The 12436-nt window shown below is 43.1% G+C and overlaps 1 protein-coding gene across 4 annotated transcripts in view; it reads right to left on the bottom strand.

Annotated features, from left to right (window-relative positions):
* Window positions 1-12436, bottom strand: part of DZANK1 (double zinc ribbon and ankyrin repeat domains 1) — a 68386-nt gene that overhangs the window by 29731 nt on the left and 26219 nt on the right. For all 4 annotated transcript variants that reach the window (XM_068524103.1, XM_068524106.1, XM_068524104.1 and 1 more), the window contains 2 exons: window positions 10687-10800; window positions 2267-2359 (listed from right to left, as the gene is read on the bottom strand). In XM_068524103.1, the coding sequence (XP_068380204.1) occupies window positions 2267-2359; window positions 10687-10800 (207 nt within the window). The remainder of the gene's footprint in view (window positions 1-2266; window positions 2360-10686; window positions 10801-12436) is intronic.

Genomic DNA, 12436 nt, shown 5'->3' with positions numbered 1-12436 from the left:
CAGTCCTGTGTATTTACCCAAGAGAAATGAAAACTACGTCCACACACAAACTTGCACGTGGAATGTTCACAGCAGCATTATTCACAATAGCCTGAAACTGGAAACAACCCAAGTCCCTGTTAACTGATGAATGGATGAATTTGTCATATCATATCCATACGGTGGAATAGTACTCAATGATCAAAAATTTTTTTAAATTAATACATACAACATGAATGAGCCTCGAAACATTACGGTAAGTGAAGGAAATCAAACACACACACACAAGAGCTACATACTTCCTTAAAAGGCAATGCCACAGTGTCCAAAGGGATGAGTACTTTCTGGGGCTGGTGATTATGGGAGGGGCTCAGCTGCCAAGGAACATGAGGAAACTTTTTACGGTAACAGGACTGTTCTGTATCTTTACGGCGGTGGTGGTTTAAATGACTGTATATAACTACCAACAGTCATTAACCTGTAAAATTAAAATAGGTGAGTTTTCTTGCTTATAAACAATACCTCTATAAAACTTGGAACAAAAAGAGTTCCTTCAGATCAGGTAGTCTTGGACTGTCAGTAATTAGACACAGCATTAACAGATACCTTGGGGAATTCCCTGGCCATCTAGTGGTTAAGACTCTGCGCTTCCACAGCAGGGGTGCATGGGTCCCATCCCTGGTCGGGGAACTAAGATCCCACAAGCCACACGGTGTGGCCAATAAAAAAAAAAAAAAAAAAGATATCTTGGCCAACCTACCTGTTAAGGGGTGAATTGTTGTAAATCAACAATTAAAAAGAAAAATTTAAATAAAAAGCAGAGAAAAGAAGTTACAAGTATATGAAAAACAAAGATTTTTTTAAAGGTAAATTGTGTCTCCTCCAAAGAGGAGTCCTAACCCCAGCACCTGTGGTTAAATTTTTTCTTAAAAAAATGTGACATTATTTGGAAATAGGGTCTTTACAGAGGTAATCAAGTTATTATAAAATGAGGTCATTAGGGGGGGCCCTAATCCAGTATGACTGGTGTCCTTATAAAAAAGGGAGACAGAGAGACACACACCCAGAGGGAAGAGGGTGTGAAGTCATACAAGGAGAAGGCGGCCACGTGACTGGGGTGATGCACTCCACAGGGAGCTGGAGAGAGTTCCTTCCCTAGAGCGTCATGGACGACAGGGCTCTGGCAGCACCTTGATTCTGGACTTCAGGTGCCCAAAACTGTGAGACGATGAAATTCTGCTGTTTCCAGCCACTCGGTTTGCGGTACTTTGTGTTGGCGGCCCCGGGATCGCAACCCCCTGCCTGCTGATACTAACGTGCTGACTACACTGATCATCACATGCTCGTCCAGCTTCCCAAGTAATTGCTCCGAGATGAGAACAAGCCCCCCAAACAGAGAGAAATATTATACAACGGCCCCAAGGAAGCAAGTATTTTTCTTCTAAATTGGCTAGTAAATGCCGACTTCTTCATGGGATTGTTAGGCCAGGGCAAGAGCCCCCAGGAAGTAATTTTAAACTTCATCAGAACATTTCATAAACATAAAACAGATCAGCTACACGGAACCTATTCACTGTATTTAAATTCCTTCATTTTAAACACTCAAGTTAGGCTGGCAGGAAACCCAACGATGGGTGCCCACCATGCTCTCAATTTCAAAACACAGCAGGCACACTGTGGAATTGAGTCTCTTTTTGATTAAAGCCTCATTTCACTTAAGTGCTGAAAACTCACTTAGTTTTGTTTAACATACTACCTATAGTTGTTACCAGCACTTGTACTTTGCAACTTGCTTTCGTAGGATCCGGGATTTGGGACTTGACATGTAGTATAAAATCAGTATGTGTACAGTTTGCTTATTGATATGCTGTGATCTGAGGGAATCTGAAATGTTTTACCAAAATACAGCTTAAATTTTTTCTTAAAAAAAAAGCAAAACAAAAACAAAAAACACAGCAGGCACAGTCCACACAGACGTGCCTGCCTGTGAGTGAAATGTGAACGGCCCCTACCCCACTGGCTGCCGCCAGCCTTCCAATGCAGTCACACTAAATGAAATTGTAAGGAATTGCTGACTTGATTGAATCACCCTGAAGACTTTGAAAACAGTTTTGTACTGGTGAACATAGAAATGTTGCTTTCACTTTACCATGAGCAGCTTATTTTGGTCTCTCCCCTCTCCTCCCCGACAAACTTCCTCTCCCCTCTGCAGACTATATTTCTTATCACTAACACTGAACATTTATCAGCCATTAAAATACAGGAGTGGCACATGCAGTCAACCTACCTCTTGTGACGAAGGCAGGGGACCCTCACAGGTGACACAGTATCTCAGGTGAGCAGGGTTCCCTGTGCCGCAGGTGCGGCAGATCACTTTCTCCTTGAAAACAGAGAATGAGAAATATGTGTTTCCATGGAGGCTCTCTAATTTCTTCACAGATAAATGTATTCATTTTTCCTGCCAATTCATCTGCATAGTATAGCATACTAGGACAAAAGGGTGTTAATAAGGTGTAATAATATAAGAGGTACTTTATCTACCACCATGATGATTAGCAGTCGATATTCTGATGATTTCACGATCTAAAACTTATCTTTCAAAATAACTTACATGGAACACAAGTTTGAATACACACACACACACACACACACACACACACACACACACACACACACACCATGCAAAAAGGGAAACCATATGTAGCTATGCTGATTTGAAGTGGCATCTGTAGGTTGATTCAAGTTTAAGGTTTTATTTCAAGGCATGATACTCTGAAAGCCATGAAAGCCAGAATTGAGAAGTTTCATATTTATTTAATCATGCTTTTTCTTTCTTTCTCTTATTCAGTATTTAGTATGTAAATTCTTCAAGTCCAATAAATCAAAGTACTGTTCAAAAAAAAAGAAAGAAAGAAATAGGTGTTCCTCCGAGCAAACAGCTGTGCAAGGAAATCACTAAGCAGTCTTTCCAGCCGATCAGCCAGCTAGAGACCCTACACTAACACCCAGACCCTGAAATTGGATTTAGGATTTAGGAATTATTACAACATAAATAGTGTCAGACAAATGAACATAGTTTTGAAAGAAACAAACCCCAAAATGAAAAAACTGAAAAAGAGTATTCATCTGGCCTTAGGAAGGCAAATTGACTATGTTGCACTGCTTCTGAGTTATTATTTTTTTCATTGTGGAAACTGTGTTACTTGGTAGGCTCCATCTCCTGGCTTCAACAATAAACAGGAAGGCCCAAGACCAGCAAAAGAGTATATGTTTACAAGTAACCTAGTTCTTGGCCTGGGGTCTACCCCACGGGGCTTTATATTAAATGTGAATTAGATTTGCTCTGTAGTTTCTCACTTAGAAATGGAAAAGTAAAAAGACCGTCTTAGAAAATGGGTCATAAGTTCAAACCTTCTGAGTCAGGAATCTGGGGATAAGTTGCAATACAGAAAACAACAAGAGAAAAAGAAAAGATGGTTAACACAGCCTAGCCAGAGTTCGGCCATGGGAGGTTGGCAACTAACATCTGTTTAGTCACTGGACTATTCTGCAGAATCCCCCTGTCCTTTCCAAGTCTTTCTCAAGTCCCACTTACGTAAAAGACCCCAAGGTCTTCCTAGGAACCAGAGCCAGCTCGGGAAACCACAGTTCCCAGCCCAGAGAACGCCTCAAGGGCAGAGGCCGACTCACTGCTCCTCAAAATGGCAGAGAACCATAGACTTGCTCTCCGTGGGTCCTGACACCCCCTGGTTCCAGCTTTCTTCCCAGTTGCTTAAGGTCCCCAAAGCGTAATCTGCAATCATCAGAGCTTTTCTGTGAGATTTAAGGCAGTGATCTTCCTGATCTGGTAGAATCCACTGAGAAGTGAAACAAATTTCCTGTCCCTCAGTTAAAATACAGTGAGATCAAACGAAAATAATCCATCTGTTTGGTGCAGGAAATATTCTAGAAAGAGAAAACTATAAACTAAGTAAAACTGCTTACTTATTAAGTCCAACGGCCCTCAATTTGCAGGGCCCACAATCTAAAACTAGTATGTCCTGGGACTTCCCTGGTGGCTCAGAAGATAAGACTCCACACACCCAATGCAGGAGGCCCAGGTTCGATCCCTGGTCAGGGAACTAGATCCCACATGCATGCTGCAACTAAGACTTCGCCACAACCAAGGAGCCCACGTGCTGCAACTAAGATCTGGTGCAACCCAATAAATAAATAAATAAATAAATAAATAAATAAATAAATAAATAAATGGGTAAACTTTTAAAAAATAAAAAAATAAATAAAACTAGTATGTCCTCCATAGCTGCCATTTGTGTACGTGTGTGTGTGTGTATGTGTGTGTGTGTGTGTGTGTGTGTGTGTGTGTGTGTGGTGAAAGCACCTGGAATCTACTCTCTTAGCAAATTTCCAGTATACAAAGATGGATATGTTAATTAGCTTGACTGAAATAATCATTTCACTCTGTATATGTATATCAAAACATCACCACCTTAAAGATGAAATTTTTATGAAAATAAATAAATAAATAAATAAATAATGAAAACTAGCATGATAGGGGCTTCCTTGGTGGCTCAGTGGTTAAGAATCCGCCTGCCAATGCAGGGGACACGGGCCCGAGCCCTGGTCGGGGAAGATCCCACATGCCGCGGAGCAACTAAGCCCGTGCGCCACAACTACTGAGCCTGCGCTCTAGAGCCCGCGAGCCACAACTACTGAGCCCGTGCGCCACAACTACTGAGCCCGCATGCCTAGAGCCCGTGCTCCACAACAAGAGAAGCCACCACAGTGAGAAGCCCGTGCACCGCAACAAAGTGTAGCCCCTGCTCACCGCAACTAGAGAAAGTCTGCACATAGCAACAAAGACCCGATGCAACCTAAAATGAATAAATTTATTAAAAGAAAAAACAACTAGCATGACATAACTCTGCCCAATCCAAACTAACTCTGCCCAGTCCCAATACTGCCTTGCAAAACTCTCTTTAAACAGAGTGAAGTAAGTCAGAAAGAAAAAAACAAGTATCGTATATTAATGCATATATGTGGAACCCAGAAAATTGGTACAGATGAACCGGTTTGCAGGGCAGAAATAGAGATACAGACATAGAGAACAAATGTATGGACACCAAGGGGGGAAAGCAGCGGGGGTGGTGGTGGTGGTGTGATGAATTGGGAGATTGGGATTGACATATATACATTAACATGTATAAAATAGATAACTAATAAGAACCTGCTGTATAAAAAAATAAAGTAAAATTCAAAAAAATTTTTTTTGAATTTAATAATCTTTGTTTTTTAGAGCAGTTTAAGGTCCACGTCAAAACTGAGCAGACATTACAGGGAGTTCCCATATACACCCCTGTCCACACACACAACCCCCCACTATGAACATCCCGCACCAGATGGTGCATTTGTCACAACCAATGAACCTACACTGGCACATCCTCATCTCCCAAAGCTCACAGTTTACCTTAGGCTGCATTCCTGTCAAATTCTCTTTAAAATCGCCCAACCGCAGTACTGAAACCCTATAAATACCCTTCCCCATCTTCTCTCCTCTGAGATGCTGCTAAGATGGTCAAAGTGGTGGTTTATCTCACTGTATTAGGTCCAGTAAGCAGAGCCTTCTTGGTCGACAGGCTTTCCTCATGGTTTCTGGGGTGGCTTTTTGACACCACGTGGCTCACTTCTTGAAGAGCAGTGACCATGACCCACAGATAAAAACCTTGTATCACAATCACTACATCACAGATTCATGTATGTCCGTAGGGACGATGTGGGACTCAGGCCACCACCAGACAGCCTTAATGAGGATCCTAAACATTTACAACAAGCACTTTATAAAAAGCCAATACCCTCATTTGCTGCCACACCCACAGCATTGGCAACACAATGACCAGTTGAACGGTTCCAAGCAATTTCGGGGACCTGGCTTAGTCACTGAGGTAAAACTTTTCCTTACAAAGCAGCTGGAAGATGAGAACAATTTTCTAATCTCCCAAATGATAAGCTTTAATTGACACAAACCAGTAGGTAGTGGCAAACTTAATCTCAAAGCGGATTTTGTAAGATGCCAAGGTCAACTTGACACAGAGCTGTGGTTACACTGGCATTAGCCCTGAATCATGGGGCGAGGGGCTGGGTCTCATAGGAGGTACCTGTGCCCTTGCTGTGTGAGTCACCAGATCTCTTTCAGAGTAATGACTTCACGAGGATCCCAGCCCTAAGCCTCACAGATTCCAGGAACCCCAGACACAAGGGGAGTCCCGGAGGTAAAACATGTGTTGCTAGTTAGAGCCAGAAGGAAGCTGAAGGTCTCTTTCTAAAAGAGTTCATGTGTTCTGGTGAAAGGGGAGATGCTGACATTAGTTTTCAACTGTAGAAAATGGCCAAAGGGATGCCTTTGTTTTTTGTAAAAGAGAGAAAGAAAGAAAGAACGAAAGAGGGACTTCCCTGGTGGCGCAGTGGTTAAGAATCCACCTGCCAATGCAGGGGACACAAGTTCGAGCCCTGGTCTGGGAAGATCCCACATGCCTTGGAGCAACTAAGCCTGTGAGCCACAACTACTGAGCCTGCACTCTAGAGCCCGCGAGCCACAACTACTGAAGCCCGTGTGCCTAGAGCCTGTGCTCTGCAACAGGGAGAAGCCACCACAGTGGAAGCCCGCGCACTGCAACGAAGAGTAGCCCCCACTCTCCGCAACTAGAGAAAGCCCGTGGGCAGCAATGAAGACCCAACACAGCCATAAATAAATAAATAAATAAATAAATTTGTTTAAAAATAAAAAGAAAGAAAAGGGAGAGAGGGAGGCAGGAAGAGGCAAACAAACAAAACCAAATTTAAATGTGTGAATATACATAAATATGTTTCTGTGCATCTAGAAAAATACATAGAAGGACACTCACTAAGCTGCTGTCATTGGTTATTTCAGGGGATAGAAATAGAGGTGGGGGGCTTCCCTGGTGGCACAGTGGTTAAGAATCCGCCTGCCAATGCAGGGGACACGGGTTCAATCCCTGGTCCAGGAAGATCCCACATGCCACGGAGCAACTAAGCCCGTGCGCCACAACTACTGAAGCCCATGAGCCTAGAGCCCGTGCTCCACAACAAGAGAAGCCACCGCAATGAGAAGCCCGCGCACCGCAACAAAGAGTAGCCCCTGCACGCCACAACTAGAGAAAGTCCATACACAGCAGCAAAGACCCAACGCAGCCAAAAACAAAAATAAATAAAATAAATAAATTTAAAAAAAAAAAAAAAGAAAAAAAAAGAAATAGAGGTGGGGTGGGGAAATTACACACTTCATTGTGTATCTTTGGACTATTTCACGTGTTACTGAAAATTAGAAAATTTCAAAAAACATAAAATCCTCTCCTATTCTGAAATACAGGCCAGAGGATAAAAGAAGAAACTCCTGCTACTATATCTTCTAATCCTGGCAGTAGAAAAAAGTATCTGATGCAGCAAAATTCCTCAGCGTTGACAAGGGCTTTACATCAACACGAGAGAAGCCTGCCACAGCAGGTGGGTCTGTCTGCATCACAGCAGGAAGAGGCCCGATGGTGCTTTGTGCACTTTGTGGAGTGAGATGGAGACCAACCTAGAAATGGGAGGGAGGCATCAACTGGCCTTGCTGGCGCTTTGGGGAGGGAAGGCACGCTGGCTTCCGTGAGCAGCTTACACAGGTGTTCCCACTGACCTTAGAGGAGGCTCTCTGGGTGAGAATGTGATCTAAAAATCTGTCGCCCTTGTAACATCTGGGAAAGCCACTGGGATGAAGATTTCCAACCAGGGTCCTTCTGTGTGTAGCAGCAATACTGGATGTCCTGTCGTAAAAATCAGGCATTTCCCACCAGATCAGATGTTACGGTGACAAAGGTCTCTCTAAAAATCAAGTCTGATTAAAAGCCGTCCTTGCTTTTAACCCTCCATATGGCAAATGCCTGTGCCTCCTACAACTTCTGTTCAGATGACACCCCTTCTTCAAAGCTATCCCTGGCCCTGGCCCCCGACAAGAGCTGACGAATCCTCCTCTGTGCCCCCTGCCACCACGGCAAGCGGGGGCCCAGATCACTGGGGCAGTGGGTGCAGGGGTCACAGCCCGGGGAATGCAGTGAGCAGAGCCCTAGAGGGTGGTCCGGGAAGCAGCAGCTGGTGAAGCCACATCAAAAGGTGCCTTTGAAAAAGCTCCTCAGTACCTGAGGGCTGGCATGGGAGGGGCAAGGTGGAACCCAGAGAAACTGGGTGAACCTGAAGGAAGGTTTATGGCTGCGCCTGGGTGAGGGATGCCAGCTGCCTGGGGACCTCGCTCCTTCCTCAGGCTCCTTCCCCTAATCGTCCCTGTTCAGTGACCCTAGAGCAGGTGTCCAGCGACTGCTTCTCAGGCTCACACCATTGCCTGTGCCACCTGGCACTGCTGGGAGCTCAGACTTATTCCAGTAAATTCTTAGGGTGCAGAATGTATTGTGTACGTGGTAAAGTACAAAAAAAAGAAGAGGATGGAGTGCCAAGAGTGACCCAAATGCTTTGGTAAAAGCAGCACAACTAAAGCAGTATAACTAATAGTATAAGACGTACAGCTGTTGAAGTCATGTCTTTATTAAAAACAATAGTAAATCGTATGAGTCCAATGTTAAAACAGACAAAACACCAGGGAAAAAAACACCGTGCCAACAGAAATGGTCATGAGATTCTCACTTCTGGAGATAATGATAAATGTACCCTAAATCATTATTTCCTAAGATCTTGAGAAAGTTAATGTTTCAGAGAGCCCTTTATTGAAGCTGTGCCTATCTGAGGCATTTTTAGCTAATATGAAGCTTGGGTACTCAGTAATTTCATGATTCCCTTTGAAAACTCAACATCAGAAGTCAAATAGGCTTGATTTTCTAAATTTCATCTTTGAATTATCAGTTGATTTCCTCATTATAAGGTATATGTTCTGCCTGTGGCCCATTGATAGAGTAGAAATCAGTTTCAAGTGATTGTCTCTCTCTCATCAAAACTGTACTTTAAAAAGGGGTCACTCTCAGGAATAAAGACGCAGACGTAGAGAATGGACTTGAGGACATGGAGAGGGGGAAGGGTAAGCTGGGACGAAGTGAGAGAGTAGCACTGACATATATACACTACCAAATGTAAAATAGATAGCTAGTGGGAAGCAGCTGCACAGCACAGGGAGATCAGTTCGGTGCTTTGTGACCACCTTGAGGGATGGGATAGGGAGGGAGGGTGGGAGGGAGATGCAAGAGGGAGGGGATATGGGGATATATGTATGCATATAGTTGATTCACTTTGTTATACAGCAGAAACTAACCCAATATTGTAAAGCAATTATACCCCAATAGAGATGTTAAAAAAAAAAGAGAGAAGGTAAAAAAAAAAAAAGGGGGTCACTCCTGGATTTGACGCTCCTAATCACTATAGAAGTCCTACGTTTATCATCAACAGAGGACTTACTTATACCTTTGTACCCCCTGTCTTTCCACAACATGGGAAGAACTCTGGGTTTCAAATGCTGAAGGTGGCATGATATATACTGAACTTGGCTCTCAGCCAACACTTACCCCTATTCCTCCTGTTTTGAATGGTTCAAAGGGTTGGAAATGATATTATCTTCAAATATCCCGGATAATGTAAATATTAGTGAGAACAGGTGCTGCTGTGATTGACAGAACAGCCAAAATCATGGTGACTTAAACAAGAGAGAAGCTGTTGTCTCATTCTCATGTATAAGAAGTTTGGAGACAGGCCTCCAGGGCTGCATGGTGGCTTCCTGCAGTGACTTCTAAAGTTTCTCAAGATTGAAAATAGTCATCAGACAAAAAGATTAGTAAATTTTCATCTACCTGACTTTGGCCCAGCCAGTTCTTCAAAATCTCACTTCTGAAGGTTTACTTAGCCTGGGATACTTTTGAACATTTTTTTCACAGTGAAGGGGAGCTGGGACATGCAAGAAAAAGTGGACTTACCTTTTCTCTCATAAACTTTGCCCACATAGACTCCACAAGGTCATTTTCGGAGTGTTACAGTTCTAATTGTACGTTAAGTCCACGCACTTCCCTTACTGATAAAAATTCTTGCTTTTTTAATCCCCAAAGTTATCTTTATTAAGTCTATTTCATCCTCTAGTGACCTTTACTTGAGGTCAAGTAAAAAGGAGGTGAATGGGACCATAAATTGAAAAATGGAGAAAAGATACAGCTGTATGTTCAATAATTCTACCAAAAAAATTTTCATGGCATGACGTCATTTGTCTAACAAGATTTTTTTAATGTTCATGATGATACTTAACTTTTTCATCCATGTGACTAGCTGTAATCCTTCTTTTTTACGTAATAGAGACCGATAATCAAACAAAGCAAACGAAAACATGAAGTGACTTTAAGGACAAGATGAGGAGTCAATATTAATTACAATGTTCGAGTTTAAATACATGAAGTAAACAACGGTCTGTGTTAGCTGCAGTGCAATTTGTCCTCCAAATCCATGTTCAGGGAACACATTTCTGTGTATCTCTTGATATTTAGATCCTACTGGCAAGTTAAACTCTTGGGCAGATGCCTTTCCAAAAGTGAGAGTGGATTTTGTTCACAGGTATTAGCTTATCAATTGTTAGCCAATTCCATCAGCTGAAGAAAGATGTTTAATGGTTCGAACATTAATTTCTAGGTGTTTTATTCACACTTTTACAGATCCACATTTCATTACCTTCAAGCGGGGGTTGGCCTGTGGCTGCAGCTGTGGAGCGAGAGGAGCCTCACAGACCACACAGATGGGCGTGTTCATGGGCACCAGGTTTTCACATTCTGCACATAAGCCCATCTGCACAAAGAAAGAGGTCAGGTTGGCAAAAACTCAAGGTATAAGTAGATCTTAAAATGTAAGGTTTAATTTGCTTTTGTAAAAATTTCTTTTAAATAATTACCACTTTTATTCTTATTTCTTTCCTATTAAAGTAAAAACATGTTTATTGTAGAAAAGAGAGGTGTAAAGAAAAGAAAAAATAGCTTACAGCATGATGGAGTGAGGAAATCGACACATCTTCTCTCCAAAAAGCAATTATAAAGGTGGGTAAAACTTAAAAAATTCTGAAAGTCAACCAAAGACAGACAACAAACTGAAAAGTAGTGAACTTCGGGCAAGGACACCGCACGTCTGTTGGGTCTTGCTTGGGCTGTCCCCATCCTCCTCCAGCTCCGTCAGCGTGGAAGCTCCACAGAGCAGGGAGGGCTGTGAAAAGCAGCAGCTTTGCGGCTGCTGACGGGCAGGGCTCGTGTGATTTGGAGCGCGGTTAAGGTGATGATCTCAGTGGCAAGCAAACAGCGAGGACAGTGGATCCACTAGCCTGAGCTCACGGTCCTGTTTGGGGCAACTGATGAACCAGCAACTAGCCAGGGACTTGACGGGGAGTTCCAGAAGGTAGGTCATCTCTAGGGGGCTTGATAAACTCCTCCCACACCCTCAGTTGACTGGAGGATGTTCGCATGTGCAACGTTAGACCTAAGAGGGTCCAAGCCACCCACACATCCTTGGCTGCACATGAAGGTACAAGGGAGCTCAGCATAAAGTAAGAGCTGGGGCAGACCTGAAAACAGCCTGAAGTTTGAATGTTCCGCCCAGCCCACAACAGATCCCTCAGCAGAGACTGGAAGCCCTGGAGGACCAAGGTGTTTGAGCACAACTTCTGGCCAACCTTCAGTTGAACTCTAAGCTATGCACACCCAGGGCTGATCCCAGGCTTAAAAATAAAACAAGGGGGGCTTCCCTGGTGGCGCAGTGGTTGAGAATCTGCCTGCCAATGCAGGGGATACGGGTTCGAGCCCTGGTCTGGGAAGATCCCACATGCCGCGGAGCAACTGGGCCCGTGAGCCACAATTACTGAGCCTGCGCGTCTGGAGCCTGTGCTCCGCAACAAGAGAGGCCGTGATAGTGAGAGGCCCGCGCACCGCGATGAAGACTGGCCCCCGCTTGCCGCAACTAGAGAAAGCCCTCGCACAGAAATGAAGACCCAACACAACCAAAAATAAATAAATAAATTAAAATTAAAAAAAAAAAAAAATAAAAAAAAAAATAAAACAAGGGGAAAAACCTGATAGTAGTGGCTGAAAACTGCAGGGAAGACAGGCCTGAAAGAGTTAATCCAAGTAAACAAACAAAAAAACCAAAACAACAACACAAGGAGAAAAAGTCAGAATCCAGACTTATTATACTATCTAAAATGTCCAAAATTCAAGAAAGAATTGTGAGATGTGCAAAAAACAAGGAAGTGTGACCAGTACTCAGGGGAAACAGTCAATAGAAATTGTCTCTGAGGGGAGGAAAAGAAGATATATTGGAGCAAAGCTTCTGTGTATTACTGGATTTCAGTTAAATTATTCTGAAATAGACTGTGAGAAATTAAGGGGTATGTTGTAATCCCGAGTGTTCTCTTAGAAAATAACTTTAAAAAAGAGAAGAA

Source organism: Eschrichtius robustus, chromosome 16 (assembly GCF_028021215.1).
Source record: "Eschrichtius robustus isolate mEscRob2 chromosome 16, mEscRob2.pri, whole genome shotgun sequence".
Classification (NCBI taxonomy): Eukaryota; Metazoa; Chordata; class Mammalia; order Artiodactyla; family Eschrichtiidae; genus Eschrichtius; species Eschrichtius robustus.
The sequence above is the reverse complement of the archived record's forward strand: the minus strand, read 5'-3'. Positions and strand labels throughout refer to the sequence as shown.